At 48.1% G+C, this 20224-nt stretch overlaps 1 protein-coding gene across 6 annotated transcripts in view; it reads left to right on the top strand.

Annotated features, from left to right (window-relative positions):
- CUX1 (cut like homeobox 1) overlaps nt 1-20224 on the top strand; it is a 337155-nt gene that overhangs the window by 273939 nt on the left and 42992 nt on the right. For 3 of the 6 annotated variants that reach the window (XM_053274794.1, XM_053274790.1, XM_053274789.1), the window contains 4 exons: nt 7870-8172; nt 11323-11385; nt 16863-17051; nt 19621-19885. The exons of 2 other annotated variants lie outside the window; for them this stretch is intronic. In XM_053274794.1, the coding sequence (XP_053130769.1) occupies nt 7870-8172; nt 11323-11385; nt 16863-17051; nt 19621-19885 (820 nt within the window). The remainder of the gene's footprint in view (nt 1-7869; nt 8173-11322; nt 11386-16862; nt 17052-19620; nt 19886-20224) is intronic. One more of the 6 variants, XM_053274793.1, reaches the window with a different exon arrangement.

Raw genomic sequence — 20224 nt, 5'->3', positions numbered from 1 at the left:
TATTCTGCCAGAAGGTGCCAGCAAGCCAGTAGTTCTGAGGAGAGCCAAGCCATCCTGACCCATTCCAGGAGGAAAGCCCCTGGCTTGACAGTGCCGTGGCCAGCAGTCCATCCCATCCCGATGACATCACAGAGCTCTGGACAGCCGGTGTCTCTGGGCACTGTGAGCAGCACCTGTTAGATCACACTGTGCTTTTCCAGCTTTGTTCAGGGGAAGCCTTGGGGGATGCTTTGGCAAGAAGATCTTGTCACAGCCGCCAGACGTCCCTGAGAGAGACAGCTTGCCCACCACGACTGATCTTCACATCTGCAGAGGAGCACGGGGTCTGTTTTTGGCTGCCTTCTCCATTCATGCAGGGAGACGGGGGGGTCCAGTGGGTCTGTAACTCTGTCCTGTGTGTGTGCCCTAGGACATATAGTTTTTTCTGGCATTTATGGATCACTTTTCACCCACCATGGAAATTGTGGTGGATTCCATGGGGGTCCCAGGCACTCTGCCATTCAAGTACCCACCAGACCTACTTGGCTTTGGCCAGGTGGCTGCCTCAGATACCTTCAGACCCTAACCCTGACATGACTGGCATGCAAGACATGCCCCCAGAATCCTCTGCAATGTGTGGGGTTTCCATGGCAACTCTGCAGGGCTTCCCGGAAAGATTTCCTCCAGGTAGACCTGTTGAGAACCACTTGAATGGCTCTGTCCTTGGAATTTTGCCCTCCCTCCCCAGGAGAGCCCAGGTAAGAAGGGAAATGCGCTGGGGATTTCCAGCAGGCTCCACACCTACACATGTCTCTCTGATTTCCCTTCAAAGACCCAGCCAGAGTCAAGGACCCTTCTCCACATGTTGGAGAGCAGCTGCTTGCCCTCTCGGGCTGGTCCTTTTCCTGCCCCCTGGTATTAATCCATACATAACTTTTTGGTTTTGACTAGCTGGTCATGAACCTGAAGCCCGGGCCCTGGACTTAATGAGAAGTGGTACATCAAACCCAACCGCCAGGAAAAACCATGTCTGGGCTTTGCTGGAATGTCACGGCATGGCCCGTCATTTTGCTTCAGCGGCTTGTCCTTCCAAACGCGCAGTTCGCCTTATGGCACGCCAGCAGTAAAAATGTCACTCTCAATAATTACTTTCTGGTGAAAATGCTTGCTGACTTCCTACCTTCAAGCTGTTTTTTACGCAGTGGGGAGATAATAAGAAATGACTTTATCCTGACTGCTCAAATGAACACTAAATGGAATTTGGGTTATTATTACTGGAGATTGAGGGCTGTGTGCTGGAATTTAAATAGTGGATCAGATCAACGATAAGTCATTTCTTGGCAAATCAAAGTGGATCTGCTTTTTTCAGTCCATTCCTGTTTAAGCTTTCACATGGTAGTTGTCTGCTTGCTGTCCTTAGGATGGCGGAGGGGAGGGTTTCCTCTCTGTTCTCCACAGGTTTATTTCCTCCCAGTTTAATCAGTCTTGTAAACCTGGGGTCTTTGCTGCATTCCCTTCCCTTCATATATGAGTGAAGGGGTTTAATACCATCTAGTTTGGAGGGAGAGGTTTTACACACACACACACCTATTCCTCCAGCTCTCCTTGGAACAGAGCTCCCCCCCCGCCCTGCAAGAGTGAAACCAGGACAGCAAATGGGCAGACCAGAATCTAGACTGCAAGGGAAATGTGCTTCAGCTGAAAGAAGGTGTTTTGACTGCTCTATTTATAGACATATTTGAATAGTTCCTGCCCTACCTTTCCCCATTTAAAATAGATGCAAGGCGGTTTCCAGTATCTGCATAGTTAAAAACAGTAATAAAAGAATTAAATACCACCACACATAAACTCGACATTTATTTATTTATTTATTTATTTATTTATTTATTTATTTATTTATTTGATTTATATACTGCCCTTCCAAAATGGCTCAGGGCGTTTTACAGTTAAAACAAACCACTAAAACAGTAAAGAGCTAAAACAAATTAAAATTATAATTTGCTTCTAAATTATAGAAGCTGTAGTCTAAAAACAAGACAACCGTTACACTGATCTGTACTCCAAAGGCCTAGTTTTAAAAAGTGGTCTTTAATCGTTACTTAGAAACAGCACATGAGAGAACCTGACATATCCCCTTGGGGTGCACCTCACCAATATAGTGCTTTCCCCAAAACTACCCTGCCTGGAAACGGAGAGCCCAATGTTTCCTTGTTTGAAGTATGGGTGGAAAAGGTGTGAGGGCCCTTAACGAAATCCACAAGAGCCCCTTCCAGTTTTAGCCATATCATACCCCCTCCCGGCTGTAGTCTTCCAAACGTAGCCAAGTAAGTTGGCACATAAGATAAGACTTTCTAAGATATGTAGACGGAGTCTAACTCACTGTTCCGGAGGACTCCAGGAAACCTCGTATTTTCCATGCGTTGTTATATTCTTTTGCAAGTGGTTGTTTTTCTAAACCACAAACCTTTGTGGGACGTTCATTAACATAGGCTTGTATTTTATCACAGGCAAGACAAAGAAAGCGAGGAGGTCACTTGATTCAGAGCCACTTCTCACTTGAGGCTGGGATCTGACAGGCAGCAGCTGCAGTGAAGGAGCAAATGGCTTAGCCCATCCCTGCTGCTCTTCTGCAGCCGTTCCTGGGCTTGCCTCTCAGCACTGGAGGAGAACTAAGCAATGTGGGTGCTGGGGAAATGAATCCCTCTCTGATTCCCAAGGACTGGCTCACGCACGAGGGCCATTGCTGTGGAACTTCTGTTCATTGTGTTTGGCACAGAATTTTCTGGGGGTCTTTTTCTGTTCCAATTCTGGACATGATCAAATGTACCTGCTGCTTTTCTAGCATGAGTGCCCTTGAGGCAGCACATGAAGAAGCAATTAAAAGCATGGTGGCTTGGATCCAGAGGTGTTGTCCTGCTAGCCGAAAGCCTCTTCTGCTCATGGAAGGGATGTTTCCGACTTAGCGGGCAGGTATTGAATGAGAAAAGTGACCCCCAGATCCAGAGGAGTTGCTCCCTCGATAGAAGTGCAAGGGCTTGTCCCTGAACAAGTTCTGAGCTCAGCAAAATCCAAAACCATAATATGACTTGTAGCCATTTTAATCAAATTGGTTTTAACCCCATTTCTTGCAAGGCCGTATGACTTGTCTCTCGGGCATGTTACAAGTGGATCATCTAAAATGATCTTCTAGATTCATATTAGTTGAAACTGAAACCCCCTATTACTAGATTCAGTGGATTTTACTGGGAAACAATTTTTGAAATAAAAGTTGGTAAATTCCCGCCTCAAAAATAGTTGTTTCTCCCTCCCATTGCTACCCATAGCCCGTCCAGAACTCTGTTCCAGATTTTGTCATCTTAGCTTGCCTAGAAGGATGCCCTCCTCTTCCTCACTTAAATAATTCCATATTTGCATATGATAATGGACTAAACACTGGTGGTTGCCAGTGTGAGCCCCCTACTTGTCTAATCATTGTCTGAGCTGCTGTGAGGTTGCAGAATGCCCACAAGCATTCTAAATTCTGAGGGGGAAGGAGTAGTCACAGAACGCTCTGTAAGGGATTTCGGATTTCTTTATCTGTTTGTTTTTATTTTTCAAATTTATATACCACCCCAAACTCCCATCTCTGGGTGGCTTACAACAACATAAAACAGATTAAAAATAAAAACATTAAAACAGTCAAGTTAAAAAGCTGGGATGAAAAAATAAGTATTTAGAGATTCTCTAAAAGTTCTCAAAGGGGTGGAGGCTCTTATCTCAGCAGGCAGCGCATTCCGGATTCTCACGGGCAGCAACAGAAAAGGCCTGTCCCTGCGTAGCCACCAGAGAAGCCAGTGGCAACTGCAGACAAGGACTCATGGCGAAGAATTCTCTTAAATACCCTGGGCCTAAGCTGTTTAGGGGTTTATAGGTTAGAACCAGCACCTTGTATTTTGCCCAGAAACTTATTGTCAACCAATGTAGATCTTTTAAGCTAGGAAGGATATGGTCTCTCCGAGATGACCCAGAGACCAACCTGGCTGCCAACTGCTGTTTCCGGGGTACATACAAAGGCAGCCCCACATATTGTGTTTAGGTGCTCAAGCATGCAGGCAGCTGTCATGCTGGTACAGCCATATGCTTGCAGTGTGATCTTGGGGAGGAAGCAGGGAGCTTGTGGGGTTGGCTGGGGGAGATGGGGCAAGTACATAGCAGGGCCAAAGGACTGGAGGGGCTTGGGGCATAATCTCGCTCAGGGTCTAGTGACAGGAAGGGCTGCACTGTTGGAGGAAGGAGTGTGGCTGAATGGTGAGAGATCCCCGGAGAAGGCAAGCTGGCTTATTCAGGTTTATTCAGGATAAAGCAACTGATTTTCCTCATTCTTCCATCTGAAATAGCAATGAGATTTCTCGCTGATAGAAAAGTAGCATAGAAATGAGTGGGTCCCTACTTTACGCAATCATTTGAACATTTTGCTTGTCCGCCGTCCTTTCCTTTGAATGCCTTTCTGATACATTGAAATTGCGAGGCTAGTGCAAGCTATATCAACATTTTGCCCATGGACTAATGGTTGGCTTGACCTCAGATTTCAGTAGTCAGAGGTTGAAAAGGTGACACTTGATTAAGGTGAATGCTTTTGTTTTGTCTTTCTTCTCTCTCTCCCTTGTATTCTCCTTTTATTCTCTTCTTCCACCCCCAAGCCAGCATTATTTCTGTGTAGGGGTTGCGCTGCATGGAAAATTCACAGCTGCTCTGATTTGTTCGAGGTTCCTTTAAGCTGGCACTGGGGACGAAATTAGAGTGGGGGTTGGGGGCCTCAAACCAGCACCGTGCAGTTTTATTCACCACGCAGCCATTGCTGTGACCTTGCTGTGGGTTAAAGGACGTGGATCTGAGGAGAAATCTGTTTATCATGTATGGAATTCATACCATCCCTGACAGTGTACAGTGAACAAGATGGATGATCTGCCAAATTGGTCCCTCGCATGGGTGAATCAGGGCAAACTTACAATACCGTTGGCTCTCTGTCTTCCAATACAAAAATAACATTTGTTGGGCTTTGGATGCAGTGCCACAGTGACCGGAGGCTAAGCGAAGAAAAGAAATTGGATCTGTAGTGTTCTTATTGCTTTAGAGATGAAATACGGACTGTGATGTGTCCTCCATATAATATATGTTAGTCTTTTTTTTTTTAAGGTATTAAATTATTTGGGCCTTTATGAGACTGTCAGGACATCTGTTCTAAATGAAGTTTGGGGTGTGTGTGTGTGTTTGTGTGTGTGTGTGTGTGTGTGAGAGAGAGAGAGAGAGAGAGAGAGAGAGAGAGAGAGAGAGAGAGAAGCAACTCCATAAGTTTTCTTAAATAGGTATGGTTGATTGCAGTGCTTGTCACTCACTGTGCTGTGTGTGTGCGTACATATGTATATTTGTTAGTTACGTGTGTTGTGTTCTTCTCAAGACGGGTTCATGCAGTACCCTTCTATAGAGTAAATAAAGTGTGCACTTGAATCTCTTCTGCTTCAATTCCAGTCTTTAGTGCAGAGCGCTAAAGGTGGCCAAAAGCACGTGTGCCAGTTTCCCAGTACTTGCCCCTGGAGTTCAGCAAGGCCCGTGCGGCCCTGTGTGAGTCCCCACCCACCCCCCAGCAGACATTAATCATCACGTCGGAGAAAGAAGTCTGCAAATAGAGGTTCTTTTTTGAGCAAACATTTAACCTAGGATGAGGAATTGATATTTTAGTAGTTGGTTCTAATATGTTCTCTATCCTGCTGGAGTCCGTGGCATGTGGCTGGAAATAAACAGATATACAGGCACATCTGCTGATGCCCTTCATCCCTGTCCAGAGAAGAATCAAATCTGAGTGAAAAAAGGAGAGGTATGGAGGAAGGCCGCAAGCGTCCCTTGGGCCTGACTCCAAGCTGTCGAGCTGTGAATCAAACAGTGGCTTGGTTCAGATGTTAAAACCCCCATCCAATAAACCATGTCCCCACCCCAGATGTTCTTCACTCTGCTTTCCCGACTCGGTAGAAGGTTTCCTGCTCTCTTAAACCAAATACTGGATCACTTTTTAAAATGTCATCCACCCATCTCTTGTGGAAATAGGGACGTTACAAGGCCAAGTATGCACCAGTGTGTCTATTTTCATCCCTGAAATGTTGGAGGGTATGAAATGTTTCTTATAAGTTCAGTCAGCACTGCAATTCTGGAAGAAACTGCCTGTTAATTTTATTATTTATTTTTAAAACGTTGATATCCCGCCAAGAGACAGCTCAATAGAACAAGAATCAAAACATAATCAATAAAACAGCAGCCAAATTAGCAATCCCAGCACAGGGGGAAACACCAAATGCAAACAGCCAACCAAAGAAAGAGCCAGGTCTCGGCCACCTGCTGAAAAGAATACAGAGTAGGGATTTTAAGAGCCTCTGGGGGAACATTTATAGAGCACAGGGACCAAAAAACCCACACAAGCTCACTCTTTTCCAAGGCTTCTTAATGAGAAATTCCTTTCACGATTACTTTCCCCATCTCCTACACCATTTTTCTTGAGGAGCTGTCAAAAGTTAACATATTGGCGCATCTTTTTTGTTTTTATTGACTAAAGATCATCCATGAATCAATATATAATCTCATTTTGGGCCTGACCAAAGGTCAGGAACCATCTGCCGTGTAGCAATAAAGAAATGCAGAGTCAGACGTCAAGTCTGCATTCTCAGTCACAAGACCAAGCAAAGGATTCTGGGAGCTATGGTTTCTGTATACAGGCTGACGAGTTTTAACCTCCCCACATCATTAGCCCCTGCAGTGTTCAGCATCAGAAAGGCGGGGGAAATTTTGTCAAGGGGCTGCCGTTGAAAACAGCCTAGTGTTTCGTACAATCTGTAGTTCCATGCCACAGGCTATAAGAATTACAACCATACATTTGTAACTTTGTGAGAAGCAAAAGGTTTGTGAATATGTGGTTTTTAAAACCTCAGTGCTGGTATGTAGGTGGTATAAAAACTTTGGGTGGTTCTTTTTCCTATGCCAGTCTGTTGACTTTGTCTGTAGGATCTCTTGCTTTCCGCACGAAAACAGCGCTCAGAGCATTGTTGTGGAAATCTTAGGAGCAGGCAGGGGAAGGTGCTTGGAGCTCGGTGGTCGATCACGTCCTTTGCAAGCAGATGATCTCAAGTTCTGTTCCCACTCCGTTTAAAAGGATCTCGGGGGGCAAGCTGGGAATTGCCTCTCTCTGCTCAAAGCCTCTAAGAGCTGCTGCCAGTCAGAGTAGATAGTACAAGGCTCGGTGGACCACTGCCCGGACTCTGTCTAAGCCCTAAAGTGCACTTTGGGGGGTTGCTGCCAGTCCAAGTAGGCAACAAGCATCTAGCTTCATACGTTACTGCAAATGTGATATTTTTTAGTGCTGGAACCTTTGAATCACATATCTCTTGCACTTATGCATTTAGAAGCCTAGATTCTACTTCAGGTGATAAAATTTGACACACTCATTTTCGTTCATGGGAACAAACCTTTGGGAACCTGTGTCTGGCAGTGGTGGGAGATGATGGGCTCTTAAGGGCACCTTTTGTGCACCTGGGCAATTGTTTGGATGAGCCTGTAACCAAAGAGCCAGCGTGGTGTAGTGGTTAGAGTGCTGGACTAGGAACGGGGAGACCCGAGTTCAAATCCCCATTCAGTCATGAGACTTGCTGGGTGACTCTGGGCCAGTCACTTCTCTCTCAGCCTAGCCTACTTCACAGGGTTGTTGTGAGGGGAAACTTAAGTATGTAGCACACCGCTCTGGGCTCCTTGGAGGAAGAGCGGGATAGAAAATGTTAAAAAAAATTAAAAAAGAAGGGATCTGGAAGCAAGACCCTGATGGAAAGCGTGTTTAGCTAAAACCATTCCTCCCTTCTTCCTTTTCCACAGAAAGCACCCCAAAGACATCTGCCAGCTGCAGCCCCGCTCCCGAGTCGCCCATGAGCTCCAGCGAATCCGTGAAGAGCCTGACGGAACTGGTGCAGCAGCCCTGCCCGGCCATCGAGGCGAGCAAGGACGGCAAGCTGCCCGAGCCGAGCGAGCCCTCCGCTTCGGATTCCCAATCCACAATGCCAGTTCCCCTCTCCGGCCATTCGTCACTCAGCATCCAAGAGCTGGTTGCCATGTCGCCAGAGCTGGACACCTACGGCGTCACCAAGCGCGTCAAAGAGGTTCTCACGGACAACAACCTTGGTAAATCCCTTTGCTTTGCTTGTGATCAGTCTGGGAGAAAAGGCTAGTTTTGTTTTCAGTGTTAGGGGCATGTTCAAGCAGGCTAAGGCAACTGGTTCTGGACAAAGTCAATTTAGAAACCATTTCATGAGAGAGATGAAGGGGATGTTTTGGTGTACAGATGGTTAATAGGATTTATGCCAAAGTCTCCTGCTGACCCACACTGGTGTACAGATCCTCGCATATCTCTGCATTCTTGATGTGGTGAGTGGCATTGTCGTCGTCATTCCTTCCAGGACAGAAGGAAATGGAGAGCCATCACTTTGTCCAGAGTGCTCTTTTGAACGTTATCATTTGTTCTAGATCACTGGTCTCGATTGTGACCCCAAACGGGATCATGCTGAAACCTCAGATGGCTTTTAGCAGCCTCACCATCATCACCACATTATTTTCATTCACATTTTCACAAAAGAAGGAAAGAGCAAGTGAAACAGAGGGAGGAAAGACAGGCATGTATGGTAGATATTTAGCAATTGGTCACACCTTGCAATTTATGGTTAAATGTAGGTCCTGGATCCAAAATGGTTGAAGACTGTTGCTTTAGATTTTCCTTCTGGGGGGGGGGGTGAGTTATCTCAGGGTAGCTAAATTATGCCCAAGTCCCCAGTGTTTTTTTAGTAGCTGGAAGAAGGGATTTTCCCTGTTTTGGGGGGAAAGGAGGGTGGAAGCTAAGGTACAAAAGCATAACAGAACTATACACAAGATAATGGTATGGACCCACATGGGCGTGGTGTGTTTGCTTCCACTGGGGCCTCGTAAAGATGTCCATAGGTCCATTTGGTAGTGTTGGATTCCTGTGTGAAAGCTGATTTGTGTGTGACACATTAGTAGAGGCTTGGCCATCAGTTGTGGCCTAGAATTCAGATTTCCAAGGAGATATCAGCAGCACCTCCACAAAGCAATCCTTTGCAACTGTGGCTAAAACGAGCTCTGAATTATCAGAATGGCATGATTGTCCCCTTCCTGGGGCTGGATTGTACATCACACTGGTAATGTTTGGATGGTTGCATCTCCTGGGATTGCAAGGTTCACGTGGGTACTACCTGTGTCAGCCTTAGCCTGGTATGGGAGGGGGCGTGCATGTGTGTGGCATAGTACACTGGCATAGTAACAGCCCCTTGATCCTCACATCCCTTTGTGATTCCATCATCCAGAGGTTATGAGACGGGACCAAGGTGGAGTGCGGAATCAGCAAGTGAGCCATACAAAATTTTGGCCACAGTTGGTTCCCCACAAAAGATCGTGTATCAATTTACAGTTAGCAAAAGCTATACCCCTAGAGCAGTGGTTCCCAAACTGGGAGCCTCCAAATCCCATCAGCCCCAGCTGCCATTTATTGTGGCTAGGGATGGTGGGAACTGTAGTTCAGCAACATCTGGAGGCTACCATTTTGGGAACCACTGCCCGAGAGCATAACTAAGGCATTTCCCCTCAGCGATAAGGCAAAATGTCCAGTATGCCTTGGCCACCATTCCTTAGCAGGAGATCTTCTACCAATAAAACCATACAAGCAGTGTTGAAGTGGAAGAAAACAAACTCAGTATAACCTTTTTGTAAATTAAACTTGTGGGAGAGTGGATTTTTAATGGCCTGGCAGAGAAGTTTTAGGAAAAGATTTGAGGGGAAATTGTTCACCTGAATATCCATGTATTTCTCCTCAAACACTGTAAAGGGGAGCAGGTTGTTTGGGGGGTTGGTTTTTGTTTTGTTTGGTTTTGGGTTTTGTTTTGTTTTGTTTTTGCACATTTCTTATATATCCATGTGATAAAAGTTAGGGCAAGTCTATTATTTCTGAGAACAGGGGATATCAAAACCAGTTTTGGTTATTGATAGCCATTCACATATTTTTTCTCAGTTCCTCCAGAAATTGTGCATATCGGTCTTTGCTTCACCAAGCTCTGTTGATAGCACAATTCTGATAGCACAATGGAGTGATGGTGTCTAGTCCAAATATTAATGGGGCGTGTTGAACCCCATGAACCCTGTTTTTAGATCTTCTTTCCTTCTGTTGGTGACTCATCTCTTTGATTCGTATTAGCCATCTGGGACCATTCTTGGGCAAGACAAGGTATAACTCTTGATATGAAATAATGGTTTAGCCAGTTCTCCTTCCTTGGAGCTTAATTGCCTCCAGAATTTCTCTTTGTAGCATAGCCATTTCAAACACTTTCCTTCTGCTCCATGCCTTCTGTATTTTGGGCCACAGGATCACATGATTTGTCTTAGCCAAATCCAGAACAATACAGCTGCCATCTTGGATGGAAGAATACAACTTGATTGTTCTCCAGATATACCAGGACCTCTTAAGCCCCCAAAGTAATCAGAACTGCTTTACATCACATGATTGGTTTTTCCATTCTTTGCCTCCCTTAGGGCTAAATTGCATCATCTCAGGCTGAAGGGGTGGTACAGACCAGGGCATGTAGATTTTGCTACGGGAGGGTATGCATTGTCGTTGCATGCTATATGCAGGGACGCTGGTTTACTGTAAGCCATTCTGCAACCAGGAAAGCCAAATGCAGCAGGGTAGAGTGAGCGGAATAAATTATGCAAATTGTGCATTATGCAAAGATTCGATTGACTTGCTCGCTTGTGGATGCAAACACAGTTAAACTTTAGGTGGAGCATTAGCTATTTAAGACAATGCCACCTATGCTAAAAAAGGAACTCCACATTGCAAATTAGTAAAGCAGCGATGTCTGAAGAGCAAAGAGAGAGATTGCCGTGCGGGGGGCGGGTTGTGGCCTCCATCTAGGGCCAGTGAGCTGTAAATTGTCTATCCCCCACACCCACCCAGACCCCTTTTAGTCTCATGAACTTGAACCGTCACAGCCTTCATTTTCCCCCCTCAAGTTTTTCTAGCACCCATGAGGGCTACCAACTTGTTCTTTTTTAAAAACAAAAACAAAATTATAAGCCTGGGTCGTCTCCAGAGTGTGTTGGCTACTCTGGATTGCCAGCCCGTTTAGAGCGTGCAGAAAACCAGGGTCCCTGATTCTGTGTCCTCTTGTGCTCCAGGAGGAACGTGAAACGTGCTTTTGTTGACTCGTGTTCTGATGAGACTTTTACATAAATCTTTTTCCCCCTTCCATGATTTTTGTTTTTCTACAGCATGGCTGACAAGCCCAAAATGCAGCAGAAGAGGCAAGAAATGTACCCCAAACCTTGCATTAGGTGTGGAACCATGTTTTTGTTTTTTCCATTGTTTCCTTTTTGCCCTCCATTTGCTAAATCTCTGAGATTGGTCAGGGCCACTGGTGCACCTCTGTTTGGGGGCTCCTGGTTGTCTGTCTCTGTCTCAGCCAATGCCTTGTGGTCACTAGTAGCCTGTCCTTGGTTTTCTTTTTCTAGTTTAAGAAAGCAATAATGTGAATTCGCTTGTAATCGCATGAGGACGTGAGACTATGGTTGGCAGGGTAGGCTCGTCAGAGCCATGGCTGCCTTAACCAATAGACAGCTGTGATTGTATGCATGTATTTTAATTATAATTTTACCTTGCCCTTTACTCTGAGAAACTCAGGGTGGCATCCATCAACCTCCCCTCCCCATTTTATCCTCACAGCACCCCTGTGAGGGTAGGTTAGGTTGTGAGATAGTGACTGGCCTAAGGTCACCCATTCATGGCTGAAGTAGAACCCAGGCCTTACTGGTCCTAGTCTGCCATGCCCACTCCTCCTTACTGGTTCTGGTTCAGATTCCAGATCAGAAGACCCTTGCGCTTACACTATACTAAAAAAAAAAAACCCACCCTGGAAATTCTGTAGTCCAAAACTGTTCCAAGAAAAACCCAATTTTGTGACTTCTGTAAATTGTGCCAAATTGAACATTCTTTGCCTAATTTCACTTGTTTTGCATAATTTATTCTGCAAATTCAGCTACTTTGCATTCATGGGAAGGGGCTCCGAAGCCCCACGCCCACCCAGTCAGTCAATATCTTATTTGCCCACACACCCCTTCCAGCTTCTGAGATGCCGGCAGGTGTGGCCTGCGTACTTTCCAATATACCCTTCCAGACATAAGGGCTGTGGAACCTGCCTCTCCTCACCACTTAAAAGAAAAAAAGAAAAGACTCTCAGATACCAAATTGTGCACCAAATACCACTCTTGGCACACCCACAGGATGGTAACTTACACATAGTCCCGTATAAATGCTATGGAGATCCACTGGCAAAAGCCCACATCGAACATCTTTGTTGGGCAGTCATGCCAGGAAAGTGATGGACTGGAGAACAGACGAGGAAGGGTGGCTTCACCCAGTGCAGAATTAATGTATGGAACTCACTGTCAAGAGTTATAGAGACGATCACCGGATTCCGATGGCTTTAAAAAGGGAGTAAACCTATTCATAGAGGAGGAGAGACCTATCAGTGGCTACTAGTCCTGATAGCTAAATGGCCCCTCCAATTTCAGAAGTAGCATGTACCTCTGAATACTGGGTAGAAAGCTCTTGCCGCCTTCTCCTGCTGTGGGTTTCCTGGAGGCATTGGGCTGGCCACTGTGAGTAATGGGATGTTGGTCTGTCTTGATCTGATCCCGTGGAGCTGTGCCTTTGATTGCACTGGAATTTGAAAAATAAGACTCGTAATCCATAAGGCCACTGAATCGAGACCAGCCAGGATAGAGACACGCAAATCATAAGTAGTTGTGACTTATTTTGGAGAGGACCGAGGATACCCCCGTCTACCCATGTACTCAGTTCCATATGCTTTGCATGAGTTATGTTCAAGATGCAGTCCTTGGCATCTCCACTTCAGAAGGATTCTTAGTAGCAGGCCTTAAAGAACTCCACCCACTCCAAGTGGGCATGACTGGGTAATCTAAGCCAATCGGATGCCTTGATCTAAAGCAGCCAGCCATCTTCCATTGGCACTCCAGACTATGGAGACGGGAGATCTCTCTACTGATACACCATAAGCTCCATTCACTTTAGATCCGGGCTTCTCAGTCTTGGGTCTCCAGGTGTTGTTGGACTGGTAACTCCCTATCATTCCCAGCCACAAGCTGGGACCCATGGGTGAGAAGCCCTGCTTTAGATTATCTCAGCAGACAGTGCAAGAGAGATTCACCCCCACAGATAGATGGAGCATTCTAGGAGTTGTGGAGTTGGGAGGCACTATGATGTCACAAAAGGGAAAATGGTGGCAGGGGCCCTCATTGGACAGTAGACGGCCAGGCACTGGAGCCAAGCATTAGACTTGAAGCCAGGCTTTGAGGCTCTTCCATCTTCAAGAGAAGCATGGATTAAATTGCTCCAGGAAGATTCCCATCAGCAGATCTTAAAAGGCCACTTGCTCTGACAGTGGGAAAACCCTCCCGGCAGACCACAGGAGCATGTTCTCCTAAAGGCTGCAGCACAAGTCCTGCTGAGCAGGAGGTGGGCGAGCACCGGGGTCATTGATTGAATGGCTTCGATTAGCTTAATGGAACAGAGCTGTGATGTAGCCCGTCCGCTGCGCTGACTGGGCTGTGGCTACGCAGAGGGCGGCGGGAGCCAGCTGTGGGGATGCGACTTGGAAACGGCCTCAATCTGTGGCTGCTGGCCTTGGTTTCCATTATCTCCAGCGATGGGGCCTCACTTTGAGCAGCAGGAGGTGCTTCCAGCTGTGGGAATCAATCATTTAATTTCCCAGGGGGAAACAGAAATTCGCAGTAACATCAGTGGCTAGAACAGCATTGCTCAGTCAGCTATGGAGTTTCTTGTAAACAGTCAGAAACTTAGGAGTATTGCGGGGGTGGGGGCTATTGCATGTGCCTGTTAGATCTGGATGGAACTCACCTAAGTGGGACTCTTAGTGAGGTCAGGGGGAGGAATCTTGTGCCATCTCTGCTGTCACCAGTGCTTAGTTAATGCAGATGGTGTCTGCTCAAGCCTCACCCCCCAATCTAGCCACTTCAGGCACAGAAAGGCGCTCAGTGCAAAGGCAGGGCACACTTTCCATGCCAAAGATGCCAGCCAAGTTTAGAACTCAGCATCTCCAGCTGAAAGATCGCTGGAGACAGAGTGTTCTGCCTGAGCCCTTGAAGAGCTGCTGCTAGGGATGTGCACGGAACCACGCGGCGCGGTCCGGCACTGAGGGGGGGTCTACCTTTAAGGGCGGGGGTAGAACTTACCCCTCCCGCCGCTCTTCCCCCTCCGGCACTGCAGTTTAAAGTGAAGTTTTTGGGGCGGCAGCGTTCCTCGCTTCCGCCCCTGCCCCCATCGTTGCCCGGAAGTCTCCGTAAGAGCAGCACATGCCCCAAAAACTTCGCTTTAAACTGCAGCGCTGGAGGGGGAAGAGCGGCGGGAGGGGTAAGTTCTACCCCCCCGCCCTTAAAGGTAGACCCCCCCCTCAGTGCCGGACCGGTCCGGCTCCGAACTGGTTCGGAGGCCTCCAACATGGCCTCCGAACCGGTTCGTGCACATCCCTAGCTGCTGCCAGTCATATATATCGGGCTGGGTGGTTTGATTCAGTTTAAAGCAGACTTGTACAACAGAGACTGCAGCTGTGCGTATCGGTAGGTCCTATCTTCAGTTCCTGCACTCTCCAGCTAAAGGATCCATTAGGAGGGCAGAGGAAGGCCTCTCTCTGACTGAGGCCCTGGAGAACTGTCAGGTCCTAGCAGGGATGCTCAGCCAGAGACTATCAGTTGCTGAGACCCAGGTTTTCTCCCTCTCCTGCAATCAGTGAAACTGGGAGTTTCAGGAAAGACCAAAGAAAGCACTTCGCAGAACACATAATGAATGTATGGGATCAATTGCCACACAGTGAAATGATCACGACATCATAGATGGCTTAAAAAGAGGATTAGACAGGTTCATGAAGGGGCAAGTGAGTTCTACTAGTGTCTGCTACTCCTGAAGGCTCAATGGAACCTCCGTGTTTAGGACCAGTCTACCCCTGAATATCAGCTGCGGTGAGGGGGTACAGCAGAGGAAGACTGCTGTTTTCATGCCCTGGGCTTCCCAGAGCCTTTCTGGTAGACCTTTGTGTGATATTGACTGCTGAACTAGATGGGCCCTTTTGTCTGACCCACTAGGGCTCTTATGTCCTCCTCAGCCATGATAGGCATGGCACCTCTGTGTTCAGGGATGGTCTGTTTCTGAATACCAAGTACTGGAAGGCAAGTGGGAGACAGCTCTTGTCTCTGTGCTCTTCTGGGCGTCGCAAAGGCATCTGGTTGGCCATTGTAGGAAACAGCGTGGTGGGTTGAATGGACCCATTGCTCATCTGATCCAGTAAGGTCCTCCTGGGATCACCACCAAATCTTGATTGAACTTGACCCAGATGATTCTCTGAATGAAGAAAAAATAGAACCTCTGCAACCCTCACTTCACCCAGTGTAGCTAAGGTCATGTCTCTGTGGGGGTTTTTTCCCAGCTTGGAAAAGTTACTGATGTGTGTGTGTTGTATAGTGCTCCCATGTGGCAAGGTTGCCACATTCTGGGCTACTGCCACATTTCTATTACTTACTTAGATTTCCGACGTTTCCCAAGACATGTTTTCATATTCAAAAGACTACTTCACTACCCACAAATAGCAGAGAAAATGTCACCTTGTGGTGTGTGTTTTTCCATCAGACGAGTGTGTGTGAGCTTGTGCATGTGCACGCATGCACTTGTCCGGCCATGTATAAGATAAATACAGACTGCCAGGTTGGTGATATTTATTATCAACATGGAGGGCGGGGCAGATTTTATTTTATTTTTAAGTTCATGTTCTGTGAAATGATTTGATCTCTCTCAGAAAAGTAATCAGTTAATGGAACAGGGGATCAACACAGTTTGTGCTAAGTGGGACAAAAGGTGGCAACCACTCCCCGACTGAGCACCGTTCTGCAAGTGACAGAGTATGTAGTGGTTGGACTCTGGACTGGGTCACCTCAGACTGTAGGTGTAGGGTGAAAATGCCACTCGGTATTTTAATTTTACTTTATTTTAGTTCTTTTCATGTTGAAAACTTGAACATTAAGAAAGGTGGTTCATTTTAGCCCTTTCCCTGATATCCTAGTTTTCTAAATGGAAGTGGTAGAGCATGGCCAGTTTAGGGAGAAACCAGGGGAGAGCTTGATTATAGTTTACAAAACCATGCATAGTGGGGAGAAGGTGGATAGAGAATGGCTTGGTGAAAATGCACAGAGAGATCAGGGTCTCCCAGTAATTGGGCATAGGTCCAGAACCAGCAAAAAAAAGTGGAGGCGGGGGGGGTGCAGCACGGGTTGTATTAGACAGCATCATGAAGAGGAGGTTATACGATGGCTCTGTGGAACCTCCATGTTCAGAGGCAGTGCTTGCAGGTTTCTCCGGGGCAACTGGTTGGCCACTATGGCAAGGAGGATGCTGTGCTAGTTGGTGCTTTGGTCTGACCCAGCAGGACTCCTCTGACGTGCTGCTTTTCAGTGTGAAGTGGCCCAGTCCAGAATGGTTACTGCATCATTTGGTGTCATCTGTAGAACAGCTCTCAGTCCGTGCCCAAAGAGGCTTGGGAGGAGTCAGGAGCCTCCCCTAGAAACAGCTTCCGCTTCCTTTAGGCAGATCCATGGCAGTCTCCGTCTAGGACAAGCCCATCCAGCTGAACTGGCCAGACTTCCAGCACAGACCACCCCTTTTGTCTCTTGTATTGGTGGCTTCAGTTCTCACCATACATCTGACCCGAGGTGTGCTTTCTCCGCAGGTCAGCGTCTCTTTGGGGAGACCATCCTGGGGCTGACGCAGGGCTCGGTCTCGGACCTGCTGGCCCGCCCCAAGCCCTGGCACAAGCTGAGCTTGAAGGGCCGGGAGCCCTTCGTCCGCATGCAGCTGTGGCTCAACGACCCCAACAATGTGGAGAAGCTGATGGACATGAAGCGCATGGAGAAGAAAGGTAACCTTCCAGCATGGCGGCGGCAGAGCAGGCCGGGCGGTGGGAAGAGGGAGAGGTCTTTCGCCCTCTGGCAATGCTAGAACTTGGGATCGTTCACGGAAACTAACGGGCGAAATATTTAGGACAGGCAGGGCAACGGACTTGCTCCTCTCACAGTGCATCGTTAGTGTATGGGACTTTTAAAATCCGTACATGGGGATTCTATCTATCTATCTGTCTATCTATCTATCTCTTACATTTCTACACACACACACCCCTTACAAAAAGCTCCCTGGGCAGTGATCTTGTAAAAGGAAGGAGGAGAGGTTGCAACCTTCAAGTTAAGAGGCAGTCTACCTGTGAATTCCAGATGTTGGGGATTAACGGTGGGAGAGGTCTGCTGCTTCCGTTGCCTGCTTGTGGGCTTTGCAGTGGCAGGTGAATTCCTCTTGGAAGCAGTGATGGGGCGGGGGGGGGTACATAATAGCCCTGTAAAAGACCAGCCACTTTGCTTGCAGAAGGTCCCAGATTCAGTCTTTGGTTCAAGTCAGGGATCAGGTAGGAGGTGATAGGAATAAACCTCTGCCTGAGAACCACATAAGAGTTGGCAGTGCTGGTTTGGTTCAGGACAAAGCAGCTCCTTGAGTCCTACCATCTAGGACTTGGTGGTTGAGCACCTGCTTGGTGTGCAGGAAGTCCCAGGTAGAAGGCCCCTGCTCTTTCCAGCTAGAAAACAGCTCAGGTAGCAGGGTTGGGCCAGGATTCTGCCTGAGACCTTGGAGAGCCTTTACCAGTCAGTGTAGACAGTGCTGGGCTAGACGGCCCACTGGCCCAAAGGCCACTTCCAGGCTGCACAATCCAAGTTGTGGGGTGTTGCATCTCCTACACCCATATGAGTCCATCCTCCACTACAGTTTTCCCAGAGCACCCATTCTGAATGATCAGCATAGGCTCTGCCTAGCTACCCTGTGAGATGGAAGGCCCTGAAGCAGCAGCACCTGTGTACCTATTGTAATTGGGAGGAGGAGAAATCAGACCCTCACCCTTACCCTGGTCAGCCATGGGTCGCTCTCCAGCAACAGCAGCCAATGTCTCCTGCTTAGGACTTTGGATGCAAATGCTGAGATTCCACAAGCACCCGGCGCCCTCTTGTGGTCAAAACTCCTTGAACGACTTGCTCAGAATCTTAATCTGGTAGAAGGTTTGACAGTTGACAGCACTTAATGGATCTGACCAAGTTACATTCAGACAAATGCAAAAGCACCAGCCTGTTTTCAGAAGCCATGGTTGATATGTTCTGGCTGGTGCCCTGTTGACTGTAACACAGGAGGGTTAAAATAGCCTGAATAAAGGAGCGAGCGTGCCCTTGCTGCTCAGCCCCCCAGCAGGTGGTCAGGAAGGCCAGTGGAGATGGAGCGGCTAAAAGGAGCCGGGCCAGAGTCAGCTTCCATATAGGGCCAGGGGAAGCCCCGCTGGCCACCTCGTGGTCCCTCACCCCTGAGGGGTGGTTGGCAACTACAGTGCCGCCCGCTGGCCTTCTGTGGCTGATGGGAGCTCTGAGGCACAACAGAGAGCCAGCCGGCAGCTCGTTTCCCCCACAAGCTGTCGTGGAGGTGCAGAGAGGAAGGTGCTGGGCCCTGGTTCCCAGAGGACAGAGATCTGTCCCGCCCTACTGCCTTTCCAGTTACACTTCATACATAGGTAGTGAGTGGCATCAAAGAGTTTGTTCCAGGCACAGTCAGACAAGACACTGGCATTCCACATTTGGAATTCCCCATACCTTCTCCAAAAGGGTGTGTGTAGGGGCGGGGCGGGGGGGGGCGGGCGGGCGGACACCATTATCTCCTGACTTTGATTGCCCTCCAAAGTTGCTGTTAGCTCTGAAGCCACAAACTGATAGAGCACCTGCTTTGCTTACATAGGAACATAGGAAGCTGCCATCTACTGAGTCAGACCATTGGTCCATCTAGCTCAGTATTGTCTACACAGACTGGCAGCGGCTTCTCCAAGGTTGCAGGCAGGAAGCTCTCTCAGCCCTGTCTTGGAGATGCTGCCAGGGAGGGAACTTGGAACTTAGGTGCTCCTCCCAGAACAGCTCCATCCCCTAAGGGGAATGAATCTCTTCCACGGCTCACACTTCTAGTCTCCCATTCATATGCAACCAGGGCAGACCCTGCTTAGCGAAGGGGACAAGTCCTGCTGGCGACCACAAGGTCAGCTCTCCTCCCACCAGACCAGCATGAATTCAGTCCCTAGAATCTCCCAGTTAAAGATTGGGAGTTCCTGAAGAGTCACCACCAATCACTATAAACCATACTGGGCTGATGCCCAGTGGTCTTGACTCAGTGGTTCCCAACCAAGGGCTCTCCAGATGTTGCTGAACTACAACTCACATCATTCCCAGCTACAATTTATTGTGACTGGCGGTGATGGGAGTTGTAGTTCAGCAACATCTGGAGGGACCCTGGTGGGGAACTAACTCCTTGGTCTAACTCCTTGCCAGGCAACCTCCTGCACCCGTCTGCTTCCCAAGCCATCGGCATTGCTCTCCCATCTCACCTGCCACTCTGTTCTTGCCCTTGTCTTCCAGCATACATGAAGCGACGGCACAGCTCAGTCAGCGACAGCCAACCATCAGAGTCCTCTTCGGCTGGCATCGACTACAGCCAGGGCGCCAGCCCACAGCCGCAGCACCAGCTCAAGAAGCCCCGCGTCGTCTTGGCTCCCGAAGAGAAAGAAGCTCTGAAGCGAGCCTATCAGCAGAAGCCATACCCATCACCAAAAACCATTGAGGAGCTGGCCACGCAGCTCAACTTGAAGACCAGCACCGTCATTAATTGGTTCCACAACTATAGGTAGGCAGCGCAGGAGTGCCCCGCCTCCCGATCGAAATGCATCCAACGGGCCACTCCGTTTCTGCCAGAAAAGCCACCCGTGAGCAGCATCCGAAGCCTGCATTTGGGTTCAGGCTGTATGAGCTGCCTTTGTATCCCCTTAGCAGATATCCCGTCTCAGGGAAAAGAGCTCAAGAGCAGCGTCCGTTCAGTGTTCCGCTGCTGTGGGAAAGGCGAATCACATGCTGAGGATGTGTTGGTCTTGGAAACAAGCTGCCAGCACCATAATGGCTTTGCGCTTACTCTTTGCAATGGCCACATTTGAAGTACAGTGCACAGTTTGGGTCATCCCTTCGACAG

The sequence above is a fragment of the Hemicordylus capensis genome, chromosome 12 (assembly GCF_027244095.1).
Source record: "Hemicordylus capensis ecotype Gifberg chromosome 12, rHemCap1.1.pri, whole genome shotgun sequence".
In the NCBI taxonomy this organism is placed as follows: domain Eukaryota; kingdom Metazoa; phylum Chordata; class Lepidosauria; order Squamata; family Cordylidae; genus Hemicordylus; species Hemicordylus capensis.
The sequence above is the reverse complement of the archived record's forward strand: the minus strand, read 5'-3'. Positions and strand labels throughout refer to the sequence as shown.